General features: G+C 36.3%; 4 protein-coding genes and 1 long non-coding RNA gene across 6 annotated transcripts; 1 reads left to right on the forward strand and 4 right to left on the reverse strand.

The window, feature by feature from the left end:
* Positions 1-210: 210 nt before the first annotated feature.
* On the reverse strand, positions 211-4,458 carry LOC124434327. The gene is made up of 5 exons (XM_046984212.1): positions 3,351-4,458; positions 1,865-2,049; positions 1,597-1,765; positions 1,267-1,533; positions 211-843 (listed from the first exon to the last, which is right to left on the reverse strand). The coding sequence occupies exons 1-5, from the start codon at positions 4,398-4,400 to the stop codon at positions 787-789; spliced, it is 1,728 nt and encodes a 575-aa protein (XP_046840168.1). The 5' UTR covers positions 4,401-4,458; the 3' UTR covers positions 211-786.
* A 615-nt stretch (positions 4,459-5,073) lies between these two features.
* LOC124435172 lies at positions 5,074-6,741 on the reverse strand. The gene is made up of 3 exons (XM_046985121.1): positions 6,556-6,741; positions 5,600-5,662; positions 5,074-5,313 (listed from the first exon to the last, which is right to left on the reverse strand). The coding sequence occupies exons 1-3, from the start codon at positions 6,688-6,690 to the stop codon at positions 5,074-5,076; spliced, it is 438 nt and encodes a 145-aa protein (XP_046841077.1). The 5' UTR covers positions 6,691-6,741.
* A 3,712-nt stretch (positions 6,742-10,453) lies between these two features.
* On the reverse strand, positions 10,454-14,771 carry LOC124434336 (G/T mismatch-specific thymine DNA glycosylase-like). Of its 2 annotated transcripts, XM_046984224.1 has the most exons (8): positions 14,687-14,770; positions 14,028-14,160; positions 13,856-13,925; positions 12,922-13,054; positions 11,864-11,946; positions 11,703-11,776; positions 11,094-11,231; positions 10,454-10,489 (listed from the first exon to the last, which is right to left on the reverse strand). In XM_046984224.1, the coding sequence occupies exons 1-7, from the start codon at positions 14,707-14,709 to the stop codon at positions 11,100-11,102; spliced, it is 648 nt and encodes a 215-aa protein (XP_046840180.1). In that variant the 5' UTR covers positions 14,710-14,770; the 3' UTR covers positions 10,454-10,489; positions 11,094-11,099. The 2 variants fall into 2 exon arrangements, with proteins under 2 accessions (XP_046840180.1, XP_046840179.1); XM_046984223.1 differs by lacking the exon at positions 10,454-10,489 and having other exon boundaries at positions 10,914-11,231; positions 14,687-14,771.
* A 5,309-nt stretch (positions 14,772-20,080) lies between these two features.
* Positions 20,081-20,821, reverse strand: LOC124434769. The gene is made up of 3 exons (XR_006944882.1): positions 20,746-20,821; positions 20,566-20,663; positions 20,081-20,329 (listed from the first exon to the last, which is right to left on the reverse strand). It is a non-coding gene; the product is annotated as an uncharacterized LOC124434769 (long non-coding RNA).
* A 5-nt stretch (positions 20,822-20,826) lies between these two features.
* Positions 20,827-24,689, forward strand: LOC124434768. Its single transcript, XM_046984671.1, has 3 exons — positions 20,827-21,137; positions 22,713-22,867; positions 24,307-24,689. The coding sequence occupies exons 1-3, from the start codon at positions 21,020-21,022 to the stop codon at positions 24,367-24,369; spliced, it is 336 nt and encodes a 111-aa protein (XP_046840627.1). The 5' UTR covers positions 20,827-21,019; the 3' UTR covers positions 24,370-24,689.
* Positions 24,690-25,761: the final 1,072 nt, after the last annotated feature.

Consider the following 25,761-nt stretch of genomic DNA (forward strand, 5'->3'; position numbering starts at 1 on the left):
TTCCCAATGAACTATTTAGTTCTTAGTTCAATGACAACTAATGAAACGCACAATGCAAACAAACGAATACCTATTCCACTGTTAACTCAACTGCATGGACGAGCCGGGAAGTTATGAAATAAGAAACAAAAAAATTACTTATTGAATTCGCTTACGGATAGTGTCTTGGCAAATTGCAAAGCCATCGATAAATAAAATCAAAAACGATTGTTTTGTTTTCTTTAATTTTAATGCTGTTTATCATTCGCGGTAAAACTTGGATGCATTTTGTCACTGGTGAGAAAAATGATATAAGCAACCAGAATGCAGATACGACGTTTTTCACTAGTGAAGAAAATGATATATACAATCAGGTCCTCGGAAATTTTAGGCATATCATTTTTACTTCACCGCTTTGTTGCTCATAAATTTCAATACTCGTATGATAAGACACAATATCACACAAAACAACTTTCGATTATACTATAAATACCAAAATTGGCAAGTTCATAAAAAATAGCTGTAGTATGCATACATAGCAGGTCTTGTTCACTAAACGTGTCTTTACTAAATTAACTTTACTGGTCACCACAAACTGCTTTCGTTAGCTACGATCTGACATTTAACATTGTTAACGTGTGGTTAAAAAAAAAGAGTTGACTTTTTTCGTTTGAGCTAAAGCGAGATTTATCATGATATAACTAGGAACAATTCATACATGTGGACAAGTATTAAAAAAAATAAAAGAACAAAAAACTGCCAAAAATGATAATTTTACAATCAAGCATTATACAAACAATACGCCTACTAAACTTCATTTCTGGGTTTCTTCACAATTTCTTCTTTTTGCTCTTCTCTTGTGCGCTGGAATGAAAATAGGCCAATTTTAACAAAATAAACTCAAACATGAAGAATGGAATTTAAAGAAAAATATACATTATTCGGTGGATTCTTAACAAAAAAATGACAAGCAAACATAAAAATGCCCAAGAAAAAAATAAATGATTGTAAAAATTGATCTCTCCAAACTTGTGAAAAAGACCTATTGAATAAATTGGTATAAACGCATTGGCCGTTTATGGCAGCATGCTGCTACAGCGAAGTTAGCAGACCACAGCATTTTCATTATTTACCAACACGGCAACACTGCATATATCCGTTAAGGTGAAGTAAACACGATGAGTTTATCGTGGTGCTGTGCATTAAGCTACATGTTGTTGTTTATATATATGTACAACTCCGATGTGTTACACAAAGAAAGATATTCCAAATAACATTTAAAATTACTTTGCATGAATGCGACTTTAACGTGCTGCTTTTCTTTTCCCGTAAGTATTTGAGGAGATTTTGTGAGAGATCTTGTGATTCGTATTGATCTTCTAATTTCGCTGCAATCCAATGACCCACGTATAATTCATCACTAAGACCAACTTGACGTAACTTTTCTTTCCCCTCGTCAGAATTGAGTTTGGAATCGTTGTTAAAAGCCAACACAGCTAGTGTAAAGTCACGCTGATGACTTTTTTCTGACGACCCAATTTTGCTTTTGATTTTCTAAATAGAAGCAATCAATTTTCACTATCTTGCGTCAAAAAAGGCAAGGAATCATTTTCCTACCTCCAGTTCACGATGCATTTCAGCTCTTATTGTGGTTATATTATTATCACAATTGTCTCCCCATAGTTCGGCAAAAAGTTTGTCAGCAAATGTAAGGCAAACAAGAACAGGAACGTTTTCTTCCTCAAGTATAGAAAGCCATTGTTTTGTTGATTCTGTATGAGCCTTTCTAAAAATGTTATTGAAAAGTTAATAACATTGCGTAAGTACCATGAGAAGAGAGTTTTTAACCAAACACAGCTCTTTCACAGCATCAAAACAATGATACCTGTAATCGACCACGAACACAACAATCCGAGTTAAACTTAACAACAATTTTGCCATTTCGGGAGTTGACTCATCACGATCATCCACACCAGGAAAATCAACGACGTCCAAACCTTTGATATGTTCATGCAAGTTGTAAATTAACGGAACGGTGGTACGTTTTCGATCGGTTGTCCCAATCACCGTCTGTACAACATCAATAAGAAATGTATTTGAGCCCATAAACAATGGAACTTTGCTGACTTATAAGCACTGCATTACATATACCAGTAATTAGCTTCTAAATAATATACAATTGATTGCGTTGCCAGCCCGCTTATTTAGTACTGCATGCGTTTTTTTTCTGTCCACAGAAATTAACAAAAAAAACACACAGCAGTAGAATTAGCATAGTGATCGGGCATTGAAATTTTACAATAGGTTAATTTCTTGAAGGTTTTAATTTTTTTTTGTATATTATATGCTTTAAACCATCGAGAATGCTCATGTTCAATCAAAGGCATTTTTTAATGCGGAGAGCAGTGAGCCAAAGGTTGACTTGCTAATAATGTAGAAGTAGAAGTGGCGTAGGAACAGATTTAAATTAGGGTGCTGAAATCGATGATTAGTTGACAAAACCTTTATTCCTTTAAGCTTTAAGGGGCTATGTAGTTTTCAAATATTCCAGAGCCTTGTACAAACGCAGCACTTGGAGCAAGTTGTGAAGTCTTTATTATTTAGTTGTACTTCATAACGATACACATCGTACAAGCAATGCAACAATCAAGTATGTCACAATCAACATTTTACACAAAACAAAATTTAACTGACAACCGGAACGATTGGGTTCATTGTCAGCATCGTATTATTGTCAGCATCGTATTCTAGTACAATGTCAGTAGTTAGTAGATTTTGGAATGTTAACCTTCATTTTCAGGGTGGGCTAAGCCCCCTCCAATGACCAACTTTAAGAGGGTTCTCCCCCTCTATTTCCTTCTTCACCTATGGTCGATTGATGGTTTGACAAAAAATCCATTTTTTCTGTCCATCTTATTAATAAATTATTCTACTTGCATCAAGAAATTTAAGAAATTTTAAGGCAGAGCTTAAGACGCTGGAGTCAGGGCTGTAGTAGATAATTGAGGGGGACTCAAATTCATTATAACATGCATGTGTGATTATGACCCCCCCAGTTATATAGATAGTACTATACAGCCATGACTGGAGAGGGACAAGATGGGCTCAAAAGCTCTTTCCCCTAGTCTATAGGTAAACTTCGCTCACAAAACAACATTGTGCAGTTTGTGCTTCACTTTGCAAATGAAAGTTTTGTTTTAAGGCCTCTTCTTTCGTTTTTCTTTTTCCTTATAACATGCGCTACACAAAACTGCCTGCTTTAACGATCAAATAATTTAAAACAACTATCTTTTCACTTTTAGCATTATTCTTACGCATTGTTAAATGACTAATGGGAATAGCTTTTCAATCAAACAGCGTCGTGAACATACCTTGACGGGGAAAATAGAACTGACGAGCTTTGACTTTCCTGAATTAACAAGTCCCACAACACCGATAGCAGTTTGACTGGCCAAAGTCTCTCGAACATTGTTGATCATCAAGGACCATCTGATCCATCGTGCCACTAGTTGCCGATACTCATCTGGCACTAGCATCAAAGTTTCTTCCTCAAAGTTAGCATTCCATTGTTGGAGGATATCGCTAACGGGTGTGTTATGATCAATGTTCCTTTTTTTGCATTGGTCTTGCAGCTGTCGCTCGAGAGAATAACTGATATACCTTTCGTTGTATATAACTCCTTCCTTCATGCTACCAACAAGAAATTTTAACTTTTGGTCGTAGTCAGGAAATTGGCACTCTCTGCTTGGAAATACATACTCCAAGCAATTGTCCGCGTGGCGAGTGAATTCGATAGCTAATTGACCAAACTTTTTGGACAAGTCAGTGATGTTATTCAAATACTTAAACGGTGTAGTAAGCAATCCCCACACCGAAAGTCCCAATGTATTGGCAATGTTGACTTTTTCGTCCACATATTTATTTTTGTTTTCTTTCACTAGTGGGACTTTTACCTGTGATTGCATGAAGGCGACAAGCAGAGTACTACATGTTTCAAACTCTCTGCGTAAGCCATTTAAAACCGTAAGCATCTTGTTATTCAAACTGCTGCAGCCAACTTTAGAGGAAGAGCCTGAAGTCGGCTCGGCAATCTGTTCTTCGCTCAACTGTTGGAGCTTTTCTTTTCCATCTATCAATAATGTCATCGGAGCTTGGGGACAACGAAATGTGCCCATTTCACCTTCAACATAAGCACCAGTAGATGGATAAATCATCTGAAGATTAGTTTCACCAACAGGCACAAGAACATTTTTTATAGCTCTGCCTTCTCTGTTGGAATGTCGTAGGTCATGTAGAAGATCACGAGAAAGTTTGCAAGTTTTTAATAGAATTTCGTTTTCCTCTAATTGTTGTTGTTCCTTTGCTATGCTTGGGATACCCTTAAAACGAGAATGAAAAAGAAAATCTTCTAGTGCTTTCATGGAAACTTTGGATAAAGCCAGTGTCCCTGGCTTGATGTCACTGGCGAGTAATAATTTACAGCAATCGCACGTTGTTCATTTCAATACTTTCTCCAATTGCGCAATTTCAACTGGTTGACCGTGAGGTAGACTGATGCATGCTCATTGATGAGATACAATTCTCACTAGGATATTGGTTGGTCTGTCTTCAGACTCCATCTCGGATTTCAACAAATGCGCCCAACGGTTATTTGACATCAGTCAAATATTTTCAGTCTGAACTTCTCAAAGAAACTGAACATTTTTTTCATTAAAGCTTACACGAACTATTCATTTGAGCCTAGTGGAATGATAAACAGTCTCGAACAATTAGTAATCCTGACTTGTCTTCAAATGTTTATGAGTTGTGCCTATAAAGTATTCAGTAACGAAAAGATCTCAAATGTTTGGCCTTCAAACACCCAAACGTATTCCAAACGTTGAATTTTGAATTGAAAAGAGAATAAGTAGCAGTTATAACAATAGCTAAGAATAGCAGCAAAATACAAAGGTTCTGTCAAAATATAGCTATAAATTCATCCAGACGTTTTGCACAAAAATTAAAACACTCAATTGATTTTTTGGGATGAATGGTTAACGTCACCACTAGCTAATTAAGTTTCGTTTTTCTCCTTTAAAATATCTTTTCTGGTAATTATCTACTTACGTTTATCAAATATTGCCGATGAAGCTCAGAGGCACTAGCAGTATCACAAATTCTAAAAAAATTTTCAGCATTCGACGCAGGTAGTATTGTGTACTTTGAGTCCAAAGAAGTGTCCAAAATGTAATAAGACCCAAAAATGTTGAATCGATTTACGACACTGAGTTCATAAGTTCTGCCGTCAATAACTTTGTCCATTATTGATTTACAATTATTATAAATGTCGTCACTCTACAAACATAGTAAAGTTCAAACTCATAAATAAACCAAAAGTTCGTATTTAATAAGGTAATTAACTAAACATCATATTGATAAAAGTGGACGATAAAAAATAATTGCTACGGTGTAATACAATGTACGTATTGGTTTAAATAAAGGTTATTATGTAAGATTGCAGTGGCGAAACATTTGGAGGCAAAGACGTATTAAAAAAACAACTAGGTTGTAAAATTATAGATAATAGATTGACCGTTTCTCCAATTCAAGGCCGTTTCTATGATAATCAAACTGATGTTACCTGAGTTTGTATAGTCTTTAAAGGTAGATTGATAATTTTCTTTACAACCTCCCATAGTATCTTCTACAAAAGGAAAATTATTTATTTTTTATTTATTTGCCATTATTTAAACACGGTGACAAGTACTTTGAATTTAAAACTAAGCAGCTTTAATTTATTTTGCTCGTTGCTGCTCACTGTAACTTACACCCTAGATCCGGTACTGCAAGGGGAAATACGTTACGGTGAATTAATGCCTGTACAAAACTCACTCACAATTCCAAGACGGAATTTTCATGGCACTGATTGCTTGATTTAAATATATTCGCAAAATCCTTACCAACGATGGAAAATGATTTTGCCATTAATTAGAGAGCGCAATTTTTATGTTGCACCCAGTGAGTGTGGGTGAGCTTTTACTTCAAGTGTGTTTTAAAACTTTTAATCTCATGGAGAAAACACTGCAATCTAATATAGAGACGAGCTACACCTTTTGCAAGGACAAGAGTAAATATTCTACGAAAACTAGACTTAAATATAGACTTAATTATATATAAGTTACATTGCACTAATTGAAGCTTGCTCCAAAGTCTCATTTAAGTATAACGTTCAGTGCCTTTATACATAGAAGCGATTAAACTTTTGATGTAAATTATGCCTATTTCGTATTTACCATCATTCAACATGCCTAAAGAAATTCGCATGAGGATAGTAAATTGGTTGTGGAATATTTTTGAACACGCATGCTCCGCCAAAAAGTGATTTGTCTCATAAAGAGTGGAAGGTTTTTTCCAAAAACAGAAAAATGCACATGATTAACTCTGAAAATTTAAAGTCGAAAGTCACACAAAAGTAATATGACAGTATAAAATGGTATCATCATAAAATCAAGCATGTTTCAAATTTGGTAGTGTGATAATGATCTGGTAGTGTAATATGATCAACAAGAGAGCATGCAGATGCATTTCAATACTTACTTCCACTATTGCGCCATTGACGGCTCCAAACAGTTTGGGAATTATATCATTTTTTTGAACGATGTGAACGAAACACTCGTTTGCCCCATTTATCGACTCCACGTATTCCCTAAAGTTGCTGCCCGCTATTGGCATAAGGCCAAACGTAATACATTTTAGGTGATTTTTCAAATATGATTCGCCTTGGTTTTTGAATTTTTCCAGCAAAAATAGCAGCAGGAAAGATGCAATGGCGCCACCAATGGAATGTCCTTGATGGATAAATGTAAGAAACACATTAAAAACGGCAAACTCACTGAATGTCAAAAACCCCCACAAAAATTGAACGTCTTTAGATGCTAACTCACGTGCCAAGAGAGAAAAACTGAAATCAAAATAGCGTCGATGATTTCACTTACCTGAAAATATAATTCGTTTCTTTTGTATTAAAGCGATGGCAAAATATTTCAAAGGGATTTTCTCTGCTTCTTTTTTGACGCCTGAAAAAAGATTTCGTGAGAGCATATAGTCATTACAACATAAAGCGCTTTTGCTTTACAGAAAAAGCCATATATTGAAACTGAAAATGTCGTGTTACTGTAGTTCTTTTAAAGTAAATGGTTTGAACCTGGGAGTATCGTTACATGTTTGTAAATGTAGATCGTCCAGGTTGGCATAGTCCTGAGAAGGACTGTTTTTGTTGTTGTTGACTGACGTTTCGACAACCTTAGCGGTAGTCATCCTCAGAGTCCAAGTTTGACGATCTAGATTTACAAACATGTAGTTCTTTTCTACAGTAGTCTGAGCGAAGTATATGACTGTACATATGTCCCACGCACGTCTAGTTAAGTTAACGCAAGTTCAAATACTGCAGAAATCATAACGCTGGATCACATCATGCATACTAGTCAAATTAAAATGTCTTAAAACTAAAAAATAACGCAAAGACTTAAAGTTCTTACTCGAAAGGATTTCACCTCGATATGTGGATTCAGCACCAGGTGAAGTTAACGACGACAAACCGTTAAAGCTTACATAGATAACATTACCACATTCTGCCATCACATATTTAGGAACGTCCATGTTTTCATATGAAACATAAACATTGCTAAGTAAATGTTTTTTCTCTATTTCTTCAAGGTCCTTCATTCTGTTTTCAGGGTTTTTACAATCGCGAGCAAGTTGACAACACAGCAATGCATGGTGGATGTGAATAGGATGAAACAGATCTGTTTCATCGATCCAGTCATCCTGGACTGACTCTGACGGTGGCTCTTCTGTATGTTTCTCTTCGAGTTCATCTTTTAAACGAAGTATCTTTCTAACAATCTGTTCCTTGATGTCATCAAGAAGACACCTGAACAAGTCTTCACCGAGAAGTTGATTGAATTTGTCGTCTAAATACGCTAAAAACAAGTCGCAGGTGCTTCCTTCGATGTGCTTTGCTACTTCTGCGTGGCTAGAGACGAGGGAATCTTTTATGGCTTTCTGAAAGGAAGCAACAGAAGTCCTGATTTTTTTCTCTCGTTCCATCTCATCCTTCCAAATGAGCCTTTGAGGGTTTTCATTGATCACTTTCAAATCTTCCCGAAAATCCTGTTTGGCTTTGTTGTATATATCATCAAATATGGCGCAAGCACCTTTATTAATATCAAGATTGAGGCCACAAGTCGAATCGTCGTTCACGTCTGACATGTCTTCATCCATTGTAATGTTTAGTAATAACAGAATACAGTATAAACTTCCTCCGGATTGTTTTAAAATTATTTTATTAAGCTTTCGACTGGTTCCTTCGAGCCTTCGTCAGAATGAGGTAAATAACTGTTTACACGTGCTTTTAGCTTGTAGACGCCTAGAGCGTCTAATTGGATTAGTGGGTAGATTAATGTGATTGGATGGGGTGAAATGCGTTGCCATGGGTTTTGGTGTATTGTGAATATGATCGGTGTTAATACCCTGTGGGCTTGATAGCTCAACAGGTAGAGCGGCGAACTAATATCCCGAAGGTGCGAGTTCAAATCTCGTCCAAGTCACATGTTTTTTTCATGTGCATATTAAAAACCGTGTTAGGATTAATATATAATATATATGTTATAGTTATAAAGCGGAAATATCGACTAGTTATGAATAATTATTTACAGTTGAATGAGGTGTTATATAAAGTTTGTGTTAGGTTTTATCACAAAAAAAAAAAAATTACAAAGAAAATGAAAAATATCTGATAAGGTAGTAATAGCTATTTACAGGTCAAAAATAGTGTTAAGATGTTATATTTGTTTGTTGAGGTTAGGTTTACGCTTCTTGATATAAAGGGCTTCTTTGAGTATAAGGGCGAAAGGAGTGTGAGCGGTGTCTAAGATACGGAAACAGGATTGTGTGTAATTGTTTTTGCAGTGTGGTGACGAGAGTAAGTGCCTGAATATGTGTGAGTTTTTGTCCGTGGTTGTGTGTTCTTTAATCCGTGTGGAAAGGTGGCGGGTGGTCTCCCCAATGTAACTGGAATTATATCCAGCACAAGAAAATTCATAAACCACGTTGGATCTTTGCATCGCGGGAATAGGATCTTTGAAGCTAAAGTGATTTTTGATTTTAAAAGATGAAAAGTTTGATGTCTAAGTCTGTGCAGTAGCGTTTTATTAAGTTGTGTCATTTCCGTTCCGTGATTTGTGAAATGTACCCAATGTAGGGTAGTTTGAAGAAGTAAGTCTCGAGTTGGGTAGGTGTGGGTTCGTTTCTGGTGTTTATTTTGTTTGTGTTTTTGTCGTGGTCATATGCACTTAGCGTCTACAAGATAAAAGCACGTGTAAATTGTTAATTTCCTTATTCTGCTGAAGGCTCGAAGCAACGAGTCGAAAGCTCAATAAAATAATTTTTAAAACAATTCGGAGAAACTTTCATTTTTTATGTATTAAATGCCTGGATTACCAGCAAATTTTTTTAGAAGGCAGCCGTAGCTAAATTCCGTGTATTCAAACACATAACATGAATGCAATAAATACAAACTGTTGCATCAGCACGCAAAAAACAATGTGAATTTAAAAATTATTGGATCGATTTTCTGTTTATAGGACATCACCATTGCAACTTAGACAAATTGAGAACAACATTCGTAAGGTATTCAACAATTCAGTTTAACATGACTGATCTTTGAAATGTTTAAAAGCTGTTACTCCTAACCCAAGGTCACGGTCCTTTATAAAAAATTACCAATCTAATGCGCAAGTCAAAAGACATAAGTATATCTTTTCCATTTCTGTTTTTCATGGATCTTATCTTTTCGTACATACAAGGATACTGAGGGTTGGAGAAACATGCACCATCGCTCAATCAACATGCATGGGCACAACGATGGGCGCGACTAAGAAAATTTCGATGTCCTTTTACTCAAAATACATGATGTTCATAAAAAGTCGTAAACTGACAAGCTCTTTCGCACGTTATCCTAAAAAATTATTACTCTATTGACACTCCTGTTCAAGTATTTTACTCGTACGATTTATTCCATCAAAAGTCGCGCAAACCTAAAACCATACATTCACGACAATCTCTGTGGCTGTTTCAGACATCTGGACAAATTGAGACGATAAGGCGAGTGACAATTACCGCAGCTACGTCACAGTTCAGACCTATGTATTTATGTTCATTCAATGGCTAGTTATCGATATCACAAAACTGACAAAATGTGCGTTTTCGATGGTTTTCTAAGCATATTATTATATAGAGCGACTGTCACATATAGTAATGCACATTCAAAAAAATCGCACAATTATTTTTCCAGCAGAAAACTTGTGCAAAAAAACTCTATATTGGCTCGCATATTGATCTTTCATCAATGCTTTTAAAAGCACAGTTCGTTCGTTATGAAGAAAGACAAAGTCATTTAAAAGAAGTTCGACGTTGAAAAAAACCGATCAGTTCCGCAACGGGCTTTTTGTGTCGGTTTTTTCTTAACAACCTGCTAAGAGAAACTTTTGCTAAATATGCTGTCATTCCACCATAATCTCGCAAAAGAAATTTAGACAAAACAATAATTTTCATAACTCCAATCACATACGATGTATTAAAACTAATTTGATGTACCCAGGCGTTTCACATAGCTTTCGAGCAGTGAGAATAGAGCAACTGATAACTTGGATTGATCCCCCCTCTCCCTCTTTCCCGGTATAATGCTCATGATTATAAAATAAACACTAAATGAAAACTGGGGACTTTTATGCGTGGAAAACTGCCACAAAGACGAAAAGCTTTTAACTTGAGATAAATTGGAAGTTAACTTCAGGCAAACTGTTGGTGAGGAGAACATGCACACTTCATGCAAAGCCTTGGCGGAAGAAAGCATGCACTAAAGCTGTTCGAAATCAAGTTCTTCGAAAGGCGTGTTATGCATATGATGAATTTCAACTTTGCATTAGTAAATTTCGTCATACAGGAACATGAAGTTTTATGTTAATACTAACTTTACACGAAACTTTATGAAAGTCAATTAATGTAAGAAAGATTCCAGGACTAAAATCTTTCCAACTGAATACTTCAATAGGTAGGTACAACCAATCGCCTACCTTTATTTAGTCTATGCAATTGCCTTCAGCCTTGAGTTCATCCTTCAATTTCTTCAGCTCCAAGTAAAACTGTAATTTATCTGATTTTCTAGGATAGATCATCGTTCGTGCGGACGACGAAGGCATCACATAGATTGCCTACATATCGAACAAACCATAAAAATATTTCAAATTGCATTTCTAGGACAGCTTACGTCTCGCTAAGGGCATAGAAAACGGGGATGGACGTGGAACACGTTCTAAAATAATCAAATTTAATGGTCGCCCCCCCCCCAAATAATTTGCCACAGATATACTATTACAAGTACTTTAGTAGTTTTAAGTAAAATACTTGCTATATTATGTTGTCATGTTACATTGATTGATACAGTTTGATATATGTAAACTAAAGTTGTAAGCAGTGTGACTTTTTTATTGTATTTACTATGTATAATTGTTGCCCTCTACCACCAATGATGCCAGGATGTGCCCCTATAAAAATTATTTCTTTCCTACGCCACCCGCTCGTGTTGACTTCCTTAAGATGTAGCTATTCGTGAAAAAAGTCTTGTGAAGGCTTAGGCTTTTGTTATTCCAGTCATAAATGGAGCAATTAAACCCATGACTTACGGAACTCGTTCCAGGCACTCGCTCTTTTTGCAGACCAAGTTCACATTTTCGACCGGCAAAAATTTCATAGATACCTAAAATTGTTTTTTTTTTGAAAAGGAATTCTAAGGACTGAAGAGAACGTGAACGGAGACAAAATATTTTCATTCTCACGACCATACCTTTACCGTTAAAACAAGTCACCAAAGGTCGGTGTATTTTTATCTTTTCGATCAACTTGTCCTTTCCTTTTTTTATTTCCTGGCTGAAATCAATTATATTACGCTTGAGACAGTAAATTTCACATCTCGTCCGAAGGAAGGGGGATGGTGATACACATAGGACCGCAGCTGGAACGTTGATTGTGGAGAGGGAGAGAGTGTTTAAGAATATATTCAATTGTTCCCGACTGATTTCTCTAGAAAGCCAAATCACTTTCAAAATAAATCAGTCAGGAACAACTGAATATACTAATAACCCCCCCTGCTTACGATTAACGTTCTAGAAACTGTCCTGGCTACACATTTGACATAGGCAAAGATTTTCTGCTTCCTTTTGATCGACGAAAAATCATTTTCACCCACGTCACATTCACTAAGAATCAATATTATGCAGCTATGTTTGGGGAGGGAGGAGGGAGAGGTATTTGCACTAAATGTTTTATTGTTCTTCAATTAAGCAGCAGAAAATATTTGATGAGATGAAGCAAAGCTAAACGGCTACAAGGCCGCAAATTTGTTTTGATTGTGTGGTGGCAAACTGGATATCTCAAGGTGAAAGAGTAGTTTGCCAAATGTGAAATGATTAATTTTCGAAAACGTTGGAGGAAATATACCCCTTCCCCATGATTTGCACCCCAGTTTGCCAATAAACCAAAAAAATCAAAGACAATGTCATACGAGGGTTTCGTGATTTATCGACATAGACATTCAGCAACAGTCCCTGTCTGTAGATATTGAAAGACTCACAAGTATTGTTATCCTGACATAATTATTGATTTCGCTTCATCGTAAAACTGTCTAGTGACAACACTGTGCGGAAAACATGCAGCAACACTCAGAGCAGTTGCGTACGGGCACGTGGCTAGCGCGTAAATTGGGAAGGGGGAGATATTTATACATTTATTATATAATCTGTAAAAAACAATGGATTTCAAAGGAAACTTATATGGCATGTCATGCATATATGAATATTGCCACCTCCCCCACCCCCAATCAGTTCACAAACATCTTCAACACACCGAGAAAGTTCGCTACTGCTTTTTGTCGTCCTGGCAACAATATTCGTTAGTCCAATTCCATAATCAGGACATCTGACGTCATCAACAAACGTGAAACCATCTGGCACCAGACCTGCATCAGCAAGACAAGGCCCTAAAAGAAGCAAGGACGTTTATGTAACAACTTGAATGGTTGAGGTTTTAAGTTCAATATAAAACCATTCTCAAAAAATATTTGATAAAAAATTGCTCCTTCGGAATAAAAACCCCATTTGGAAATACAACGTCAAAACATAGCTGAATGTATACATGAAATTAACGTGAATTGCTGATGCAAAATGGTCAAACAACTTAGGTGCAATAAATAACAGAAAATGAGGAAACTAGTGGTATCATCAACAGCATTATTGACAACAGGTTTACTATTCAACAATTGTCTTGGAAAGCATTCAATTGAATAAATTAAATAAATACTTTTTCACTGATATTTATTAATTAAATGGATGAACTAATTCCAATAACATGCAACATACTTATGTAATCAAGTGCCAAGACAAATACAGAGTTGTCCTTAGAACTTTAATTACTTTTTTGTGAGGGGAGGGTTATTGATACACTCAGTAGTGCCCAACTGATTTCTATTGAATACAATTCACCCAAGAAATTACGTGAGAAATGTACTTCAGTTGAGCACAACTGAATGCATGAATAAACACACACACCCTCCCAATCAATGTTCTCGAAATGGCTCTAGGCACATGCTACAGTTTTAGGGATTTACAGTAGCCCTTGATGTACATAACACAAAGTCACAATACTACAACAACAACACCATATTTAACATGACATATCTCCAGACTTGCTACAATAAAAGCATAACTCTTCAAACATCTTTGCTTTCTACAGTTTATTAGGCTTACAAAAAACCCCAAAGTATAAAGGAAGCTGATCTTACAGAAATGGTTGTTTTGGCCAGAATAGTGATGACCTTTATATGCAGACATGAGACCTGGATTGATACCAACCTGTAATGATGAAAACCAATTTTGCAAATTCAACCATCATATCATTTCAATGTAAACTCTGAGCGCATGCACTGACTATGTATAACGATCAAGCAAACTTACAAACATTATGTCCATCTGGTCTCCAAAGTGATCGGGTAGCAACAATTTTGTCACTTCATCTTCGGACATGTCCCCAAACCTCCTCTTTTTCCCTGACCCTTTTTTCCTGCTGGCTTTTTGGGGACTTTGTTGGCTTTTTTTGAATAACATTTGAAATGATATATGAATAACATTTCAGAAAATTTGAACGAAACTTTTCAATCCATAGCAACCGATCATCTTAATCTCTATTTATTTAAACTTCTAACATAAACACGAGAGCTTAAACTAAACATTATAATATGGCCATTATAAATGGTAGCAAATCAAGAATAACAGCTTTTTCATAAGTGATGTGTTGTCCTTAGCAAATGTACTCGAGGCTTTAAAAATAAGCAGGCTAATAATCTCTAGTGTTAAGCTACAAAATACTAGGGAATCCTTTTTTTAATTTTATCTAGGCATTTAAATTTTCTCCTCCCTTTCATCAAGTACTATAATATCATTTAAATAAATAATTAGCTGGCTAACATTTGCAGCTTCAACGATATCTTTTAATCTAAAAATGTCGTGTCAAAACGTTATTAATAAAATAATCTTTGTACACAGAACAACTTTCGTGATGATTTTACTAATAAACTATAATAATATAGACATTAGTAAAACACCGTTATACTTACAAATATGGACTGTAACGAGCCATCAAATCTATATTTTGATATCATAGTTCTGCTGAGTTGATTTCTTGTATCAAATCGTCCGCCATATTGGATTTTCAATCCCCCCTTCAAAAAATGTCTTTTATATGTTTCCAGAGGGGGGACACGTGAATAAAACTGACTCAGTCTTATCTTCAGGAACTGAAGTTGCTAATACTGCGATCAAATTTATTATGTTCGCTGGAGGAAAACGAAGTTTGAGCGAGCGACTTGGTGTTTACAAATATATGCCGATATTTTTCATTTTGGGCGCAGCGATTGAGCTTTTCATGATAAAAGTTCGCATTGGTCACGAAACGTTTTGTAAGTGTATATTTTGGGTTTAGCTAATTTTGAACCATTTGCTGACTGAGATGGAAAGGCAAGATGTTAAAGAAACGACCATTTAGTCTTATAACTTATTTCTCATTTTGTACTATAAATTTTAGGTTTTCTATTTTTCAGTTCATGATGTTATGTCATTGTGTAAATTAGGCCTCTGCTGTCTCTCCCCTCCCCCCCCCCAACAAAAACGCCATCTTTTACATTCCAACCCCATGGAAGCATTGAAAATTCTTCAGGGTTGTGATCAGATGGCATTTAAACAAAGAAAATTACCAACTATAGCTAGACAGATATTTTCAATGACTCAGTGTTGTGTCCAAATAGTCCAGTAAACAACGCAGATGGAAAGTTCAATTTGCTCTCTGTTCCACTCCATAGATGATACAGTTTTGAGAAAAGAATCAGAAAGAAGACTCGAAGACTCGAAAAATTCGGCAAGTCCACAGTAAACATTAAACGTGAAGAAACGCTCAATCGTTACACACATATCGTTCAAAATGCCGGCTGGAATGGCTTGGGGAAGTTATTTGAAAGTCTTAAGTGCTTGCATGTTATCGATGCTTGCAGGAGCATCTGTTGTTCATAATTTTTATAAACCAAATTTGGTACGTTGTAATAAAAGTAAAGTTTAGGTTATCCTATCATACCCTCAGTATACTCTACAAATTCAGCTTAACTCGTTAAGGCAGGTAGAAGCTAAGGTCGTTTCATATACAAAATGCTTGTGACACATGAAGTGTTTGAAGTTTGAAACGATTTTAAATGTATGCAAAAATAGAGTCCTACATCTCTCAGTTGTTGCATTTCATTGTTTGGTCCTGAATTGGACGGAACAATTCTGATCAATGTCATTTGAAGGCTGTCAACAATATTGGCTAAATATTGCGAATTGGCTAAAAGCATTGCTACACAAACTTGCTCATCAGTATTACACCAACTTGATTGATAGAAGGAAAAAGTCCATTTCGCCCTCCATCATCTGCCAGCAAAACATGTAACATTCTAAAGATTTCATAACATTCTAATGGTTTCATTTTTTAATGATTTCATACCTTTCTAATGATTTCATACCTTTCTAATGATCTCATTACGTTCTAATGATCTCATACCGTTCTAATGATCTCATACCGTTCTAATGATCTCATACCTTTCTAATGACCTCATTACGTTTTAATGATCTCATTACGTTCTAATGATCTCATTACGTTCTAATGATCTCGCAATTAGCAAGCGCGCATGGTTAAAGTCGTGTTAATTAACCCACCGGAAATGATGGTAATTTTATTCAGGTGAAGGAGTGAATACCTTAGGGAGATGAATAGCGAACTTGTTGACATGGCAGCTGCAGATTATTCATATATTATTGTCAGCTATAATATATGCCAAATAATATCGCATGTTATAACTTCACGTTACTGGACTAGTAGCTAAAGGTTGTACCATTTTTTTTTCGGCAATTTCGGATATTCGTCAATAATTGCTTTCTATTTTTAGACCATCCCCGAGATCCCTCCTTCGCCTTCAGATGCAACTGCTGACGAAAATCTTGAAGGACTTCGAAAGATAATCTCGCTGAAGAAAATAGATTGATTGAAATTCAAGAATTCAAGACTATGTCACAATATAGAAACAAACAGTAGTCCCACTCTATAGAAATTGTGATGCGCGTATCTTATTACGCATGTGATTAGTATAGTGGCAGCAAGTCAATTGCTTTTTTTCGGCTAGTAGGAGCGCTTAGGTGGCTAGCCGCAGCCAGTAATCTAATTAAATATACAGCACCAAGTTGCAAAGTGAGACTACTGTATGTTTCTATATTGTGCCTATGCTATTTAATTTGAATAGCGTTTCTTTGTACGGAAATGGCACAACCACTTTTCCTTAAAGAAGATAATAAAATAACAAGTTTAATACAACAAAAGATACTTTTTTCGTTTTTGAAGTTTAGTTTGGCATTGTTTCGTTTTTTTGTTGTTGCAAGTAAGTTGTTTGGGCGAGTTTATACGAAGCGAAAATTTTAGACCTTGCTCAAAACGGAGGATTGCAAATGCCTGGGCTCAATCTCCTCAGATACAGAAACGATTTCTTTGAAACGCTCTGCAGTGGAGTCTCCGCAGCCATCGTTATTAAGCTCGAAATCAACAATACACCTCATCTTGTAGCTTTTGCGCGTTCTTTTGTTGTCAAACACGAGATGTCAGTCAGATGGATCGGATCATCTTGTTGGATAAAGTCGCACTGCATATAAAATTCTTGAAATGAAACAATGATTTTATGCATATTATTATAACACAAGTTGGTTGAGAAAATAACAAACTTTTCTCACTTAGGAGATTGCCTTTCGATTCCACTTGTGTTCCATTTCATTGATTCACATAAACATACGAAAACATAGATATAAACAAAGGAATAAGATGACATTCACTACCATGACTAAAAATGCGATTTTTGACCCGTTGATAAATCATCCCACGACCCGAAATTCAGTCTATTTTGCATAGAGTGTATCATTAAACTTCGCTGGGTGTTGTAATACCTTCGGGGATACATTGTGGCTTAATGGTTAGAAATGAGATGAATTGATATACACTGCGTGTATTCGATTGAACATAACTTTGACCAAGTACAGTAGAAGAAACGAGCAACTTGAAGGTGTGGAAATTTCTTATAAGAATATTGGAGTGTTAAAATCAAAAATAAACTCTACAAATACGATAGCATATCTTCATTATAAAGGAGAGAAAACCAGTTATTTCTTTAAAAAATAGTCGATAAGCAGATGTGTAAGGACATATGCATGGTAAACAAAGAAATAAAGAGAATCAGCAATATTTGACAACATGAGATCCATTGATGAACAAGAATGATATTTGATACAAAATTGATAAACTGTCGTTGATCAATATTGACACTCTTAATGAAATGAATTTGCGTTTAATCTTTGCACCTGCTGTTTTACAGTTTCATAAGTCGTCCGCCCTGATGACAGCAGTTTGCTAGAACAACGTATTGTTTTTAAAAATAAAGCTTGAAATCATGCACATTTTGGCGAAAAAGTATCATTAGGTCATATCAAATACAGCACGATGAACTTCTTCCCAAACTTTCTGTGGCAAAAAGGCGTTCAATCAAAAAAAACTTAACACTCACGTGTTTCTATGCAATCTATAGCGTTGCCCACGGGTTGAGGCTGACAAATTTGTTTCCACATTCTATTGTTCCAGCATGACTTTATCGATTTGGTTTCCCAAAGCAACCGAACACAACAAACAAAATCTTAATCTTATGTTTAAGTAAAATTGGATGTTTCAAATGGGACAACAATGGCGTTACTAAAGAGCCGATTTTTAGATTCATCATTTCTATAGTCCATAGTACTTCATTACACTTCGAGCCGGCGACAAACACAATTCTACACAGAACAGCCATTCTTTTTTGGAACGCGCGTTTTGTTTCTTATTGAAATCAAATCAAACGAAATTCTTGTCAAAGCTCATAAATTTCAGTTTCAGCAGAAAGAAATATATAGCTGTCCTTCATGCAGAAGCACGTGGCTATAAATTTAGCCTTAATAGTGCTTATATATGAGCGAAATAAAGAGTTTCGGCACGCTACAGCTAATAGCATGTTGACGAATAAAAGCGTTGATCAAACAATCCTGTTCCCTGGTCGGGCATTCGTAAAGAAAAAACAGCTGACCACATTAAACATAAACCTTTCCCCCTCCCCAGTTTCTTATCGAGACCAGCGGACAAAAAATTAAAACTAATGAAAAAACCCGTAAGGTGAGAACCCTCAAACTCACTTCAGCTTACATACCCTGCTTATATTAACACTGCATGCTTATGGCACATAGGCGTTGCCCTCTCCAATCTCCATATTCATAGGATCGAACCTCGTACAGACCGGGACCAAGCACAAGCAACACTTTTTCATACCAGAATCATCATAAGGCTGGCATAAACGCGTTCTTTTCCATCCAAGTAATTTTCCGTAATCACTTGTGGCATAGATGATAGAACCTCCAGGGTTTCCAAATTCCACACATTCCAAGGGAATGTCCCAACATGTAAGCAATGCTGCGAAAACAAGCTACAAAAATCGAAGGAATTTTTTGCCTGTCCATACACTATCAAAGTCATGCATTGCATTTACATTCTGGATAATATCGGGCTCATTGTACGATAAGTTATGCATGCAATCATGGATAAAAGTGTTGTGTAAGTAACAAAAACAACTCGTGTGGTGAATAAATTGCTAAATTGAAGGCAAAGCCGACAGATTGTGCCCTGTTATATCATCAGGACCGACAAGACTTCCTTCGCGGTACATGCAGTTGACAAGCGTTGAGCCGTTGACTTAGTTCAGCCAACGAACAAGAGAATATAGATTTGCGAGAAAACGGAAATCGAAAGCGTTGTAAACAGACAATAGGCGAACATTAATAATTTAAATCCTCATGAATGTCTAAGAACAAAAAGTCTGAAAGAGACGACACGTGGAAGACTCTCATAAAACAAAGAATACATCATGCGTTTTAACATGTGTATGAGTTCAATAAAAACAAGTAGAAAAGAGACCAATTTAATTCCGAGGGAAATGAAAGATATGAGTAAATCTTGGAATGCACATTGCAAAAGAAGTAGCGTTAGAAACTGCACTACACGTGTGAAACATTAAAGATTTTTTGAAAAACACGCTGTGAATGAACTATCGATTAATAGCTAATAGCATTGCACTTTCACGACGAGAATAAAACAGACAGGCTTGTTATCAACGAGCAATGAAACGAAGCAATGTTTAGATTTAGAGAAGTGTTTTCAAAATTTCTGAGAAGCGAACGCTATCGTTTCTTTCGCTGGCAATAAAGAAGTTAATTGACAAAGCCCTTTTTCGACACAAGACGCTCGTTCAAGCGTTTATTCTGTATGTTGGCGTTAAAATAAACGCAAGTATCCAACCACATAAGCCTTCGGCGAAGGGAGAAACAGGAAAATTGCGAAGTACAAGTAAAAGCACGTGGCGAGAATATCCTTTTGTTAAATTCTGCATTTTTGTGAGGCTATTAAGAATTTAACATCAAAAAGATTGAATTTCTTGCTAAGCATTTGACGCACTGAATCGAGATGTGATATATTAATATTCTTAAAAAACGTCTCGCACACAAGGAGAGCCATATACAAAGAGGCAATAGTCTAATTTTTCACTTCGTCATTAGGGTCACTGTACCAGTGTCAGCTTCTTTCATCTATAAAACTAAAATTCTTTCCTTCGCCTCGCCTATACCAAAGAATGATAATTCAGTAATTAATTTTGAGGTAAATCGGCATTGAAACGAATCAAAACGGCTTCCTTGTGTAAAGAAAATCTTCAAAGCATATACGATAGGTTTTGTCGGAATTGGGCAGTTGTTTCTTTTCATGAAAGAACCTAAAGTGATCCATTCAACTACATAAAAAGTAATGTTGGCTTTGTTGTTATCAAAATGGTTCAAGACAGTTGAAGAATAAGCCAACCATTAACTCATCGGCCAAAGATACCACATTCTCGCTTGATTCGAAGATTAGAAGCCAAATTCATAGAAATGAACGAAAAGTTCATAAGTGCTTCTTTCCTAAATAAAAATGTCACTATTTGTAATGCAATAATTTCGTTTTAATTATAAAAAAGCTTCTACACGTAATAATTCATGTAACCTTGAGCAGCCGTCTCAGTAGCCATGTGGTGTGCACGTTTTCACGGCATGTCCAATGCATGCTACTTGGATTTCTGATTGATAAAGCTCATTTCACTCTTGACAAGAGTATTATTTGGCCTGATGCCGCTTTGTGAACGTTTCCTTCTTGAAATTCGAAACTAGGCCGAGATAGTCTGACACATAAGTTGATCGACAAATTGTAAATATTATGAGTTTGTCGCAATAAAGCTGCTATATTTGTTCGCGAACCAGAGTACCAGACCACTTGTACGATGGGCGTACATTTTAAACACGCGGCGTTTGTGTTAGCGAGCTTACTCAACGTCGTTTTCACAAACGAGAAGATCGGTAATGATGGCAAAACAACGACGACAAAAAGTTCAAACAACGGTAAGACTGTAAAATTGGCGATTCCTTGCGCCATGTTTCGAAACTTCTACGTACCGTAATGCATCTTGATGTGAGTCTTAAAATGCTAATTAAGATGCCTGTTACTAGTATGATTGTTGAATATTAAACGATAGAATGATTCGTAATTACAATCAAATGTTTATTGAAACTATAGTACACAGTGTTAGTTGTAGAAGTTAATTGAGAAGGTATCGGTGCGTTTTTCAACCCTATCCATAACATGGAATTCTGCTTCAGTCTTTTATTTGCAGAAAGTTCCACACACGCTGCCACAATATCTTAAACACTAGATTTAAGTGGAATTGAATTCAGTTTGCATCACAGTATATATTAGAAATAGTTGTGCTTCAACGTTCTTTATCCAGTTGAAAGGTCAATGGTGAAAAACCATTTTTTCATTTTTCTATTCTTGTATAGGTTTGTGCTCGTTATCGGCGTCCTGTTTTTATAAATCGAAGATTTAGGTCAGCCTGTTCATTCATGCGCGTGTTTTGAGAAATATTGATATTGCTCACTACTTGATTTGCGGCTTATTTCATCGAGAGATGAAGGCGGACTCTGATGTTTAAGAAATAAGTGAAAACTAAACTATTCACTTCCGCTTTCATTTTGTTTACAATTTACCCTAGTTGACCTCATCTTTTTATCGTCATAATTAGGAATAAATAAAATATGGCTCATATTTCGGCGAGCGACACTTTTTTCGCACGTAAGACACGAAGTTCATCGAACGATGAGAAAAATCTATCATCCTCTTTCAATATTTTATAATAGGCTTTCATGCAAAGCCTACGTCAAATACAAAACTTTGAAAGCAACTCGAAGTTTGCGTTCGTGAATTTATTCTAATTTATCAATGAACCAACGCGAATTCGGTGAAAAACCCAAAAGTTTTGGTTGGACAAGAAACTTTAGCATTTTTAATCATGCGTAACTTTTAGTTCAAAACGGAAAATTCTGTGATTATGTTTCTGTACTCCATTTTCCTCGCAGTTCATTTTTTCAGAAAGTCGAGCGTCTGTTCCCAAATCTTCTGATCAATTGTAACAGACTTTGCAATTTGATTGGATGCCGTATGAAATATGCGACGTTCAATTAATGAGTCAATATTGTTGTCTCACACGCAAAAATAGTATGTAAATATTAGGTTGTTTCCGCTTCATGTTATGATTTTGAACAATTGAACATACAACGTCCTGGGGAGTGGTTTGAAGAATGATAGTAAAATTTAAAATTTATGATCATTCAATGATGATGCGATCAAGAAACATCTTAAGAAAGCGATTCGTTAAATTAGTGAGACAGTAAAAAAACACTTTATTTTCCGATTGCTTGTACTGCACCCACATTTCCTGTTGGGTTGCGCCCTTTTCATTTTTTCGTCGTTCAAAATATTTCTGCACTCTCGCTGACGTTCAAAAACTTTCGAGTCGCAGGAACATCTTCCATTTGTTATTTGCAAAGAGAAAATAATGTTTTGATGTTTTCTACCTATGTTGACAATGCACTTTTGAACTTGGCTTTATTTTCAAGTATAATTTTCGATTGCTGTAGATGATAGTGAAGACATGACAGTTGGGATAATCGTCGGACTCAGTTTGACAGTGTTTCTGTGTTGTTTTTTTGGTTGCTTTTTGTGTCGCGCATATCACAGAGGAAGGAGCGGTCACGTGCAGCTTCTCAAAATGGAGAAATCAAACGGCCTTGAGGTCGGTGTGGTAAAATACTCAATCAAAAACTTTCATTGTAGGAATCAAAACACAATGCTAGCAAGTTATTAACTCATATTCATTCAGCTATGGATGAAAGAATGTAACGTGGCGTTGTGTGTTTTTTAAAGTAGTTTGAGATTTAATGAGATTTACTTGCTGCAGTTAATGTTTGAAAAAACTTGCGACACTATAAGAATGCCTGTGACTTCGAGTTTAGTGCTTCTCGCCCATTGCTTCGCTTAATTATACGTGCAAGTGGGAAATGCATTTGTCAAGGCTTTTTGCGGCCTGGAAACACGAAAGTCGTGCCGTTTTTGTACATTTCACAAGCTCCCGCCATTGCTTTCAGCAACTATGGGTGACAATTTTCACTATTTTACAGTCTGACGTGGGTATTGAGTTCTTCATGACGGTACTTTCCACTTATAATTATCAACCATATCATCGGTTATACATTCACGAGTTGATCGTTTTTCTCTCGGCCATAGCAGCAATGCTTTCTTGATAATTCCCAATGCTAAACGCTGTTAACAGCATCATAAAGACCTTTGCGATTCGGCCAGATACTCGTGAGGTGCTCATCCGTTGACCCTGCATGTTCTGACGAATTCGGCTTTGTTGTCTGAACAGCTTGTCTTCTCTTCTTGGCGGGAACAGGGTTAGGCTTGGCTGTCGCTTCTACGAGAGGACTTTAAAACTTAACGAACATAATTCAGAAAATTGTTCGTTAGTAAGCCAAGTTTTTTCTAACAAGGCTACAAGACCAGAAGTTTTTCCACCATGTTCCTCGCTGGATGTTTTTTGATTCCAATTTTCGAATTCTAGCTCTTTGTTTCCGAAATCCAAAGAACTCACTTCCGCGTTTTTGGTGAAATTGCTACTTCTATGTACTGTTTTATCCCTTTAAGCGCCAGTCAAGATTTTAGACTCTTCTATCGCGAAACAGCACGACCTGAGCAAATTCGTGATCAGCACTGACCTTGAAGTTCCATGGCATGCTTTTACGTGTTCTCTGAGTGGAGACAAATGCATGCTGGGTAGAATTGGTTGACTAAACACCTATAATGGCATGGCACAATACTGGCTTAGTTTGCCGAACTTTCAAGAGATAAATCGCCCAGCTAGCATGAAATTAAAATTTACAACGTCGAAAAAATTTTACAGTTGATTATAAACAATTACAAACCTCAAGCAATTATTGGTTGATGAGTAGCAATCATGTAACCAATCAATTTTCACTTTTTAAGCAGTTTTCAGTTTGTAACCATGATTGCTTGCTTGCTGATTGTAACCATTATTGGTAGCCGATTGTAACCATAATTGGTAGCTGATTGTAACCAATATTGCTAATCAGCCCATCATGTAACCCATCAATTGTTTAACATTGCATTCTCAGTATTTTTAGATTTCTAAAGTAATTTATTTCATGCTTGTAGCACGATAAAAGTGGATCTAAGAAAGCGGACACATCACATGATTACGAGGAAGAAGTTTTATGATAACACCATGGCATCGCAAATTTGCTGATACGAATGTAAAACTTACACTGAGAAACAGTTTGTCGTGAAAGATTAGAATTTATCGATCTCTCTTCAGTTGTTTAAAATGGTGTTATGACTAATCTAAAGAAATGTGTATAGTATGAAAGACTAGAGCATTCTTTGCGTGTAGGTGTACATAGTTATTTGAAGAGGTATATACTACACTTCATTAATGTAGTGATGTACTAAATTAAATTATGCAAGGAAATCCTTATTAACGCTGACGGTGCATGTACAGTTTTCTAAGGAAATTTCCATTCTGAAAATTTACATTGAAATCCATTTTCGCTTTTCTCTCTACTGATTTGTCGTTTATTTATGCCGGGTGTTCACTCAACTTTTCCCTCAAGGCACCATTAATGTACGATTTGACCATGTGGATTTGACGCGTTCAATACACTTGACAGCAGCAGCACGCGCTCATAGTTTACACCAATACAAGTGTCCACGTGAAGAACACGTCTTCGCCATGAGAGTTGAATCCCCAAACCCACGCGGTAACACGATACGGCAAAACACGTCTGCCGTCATTTCATACTAAAACTCCTCAAACGCAATTGTTTCTAAAGAACTGTACATATATGTGTTTGGCGAACTAGGATTGGTAACAAATATTGGCCAAAAGGTAAGTGTACTCTTCGCAAAACTTCACCTACAAAGACGGTGTTCTCTGAACATCAAAATAGTACTAAAAATCCAACGATCTTATTGAATGAGTGCCGTAATGAATGAAGTATGTTGAAAAATCAGTTGAGGTTGTGTCTCTGATGACTAATACAGTATTACCTTACGGTCGTATGTACAACTGCCTAATAAAGCAGGCATAATGGTAACAGTTAACATTCAAGATTATATTGGACCTAGTCAATCATACCGTCAAACATACCAAAACATGGGCTCGGTCGTGAAAGTGTAAGAAAATGTGTTGCCTCGAGAATGAAATCATTTTCGTTCACATCTAGACGTTAAATGATTTCACTAAAGTCAGAGCCATAAGAATTGAAGCGTGCTTGCGCGTTCGGGGATTGTTTTCTTTGGTACCGGTATCGGCCACGTGTCTCCTACATGTGTCGCGCTGTTAGACCATTATGGCGTGTATTTGTTCAATTAAAGCCATATGCTCTTTTCGTTGAAAAGATGAATGGTCGTTATGGGGTGTTCGTTCATTCGGGGGTGAGCGTTCATATTTCCCAATTTTTACATATGCTGGGCTGTTATGCGAACAACGTCATTAACATAAAATATAGTCGACAGTCTAACTTTCATCAAACTGAGCGACTTCCGGTATGAGCCCTTAGAATCTTCGAATGCGTGTTGTGTAAGCAAGGATTATGTTTATCGAAACAACGA

The sequence above is a fragment of the Xenia sp. Carnegie-2017 genome, unplaced genomic scaffold (genome assembly GCF_021976095.1).
Source record: "Xenia sp. Carnegie-2017 unplaced genomic scaffold, XeniaSp_v1 HiC_scaffold_14, whole genome shotgun sequence".
In the NCBI taxonomy this organism is placed as follows: domain Eukaryota; kingdom Metazoa; phylum Cnidaria; class Anthozoa; order Malacalcyonacea; family Xeniidae; genus Xenia; species Xenia sp. Carnegie-2017.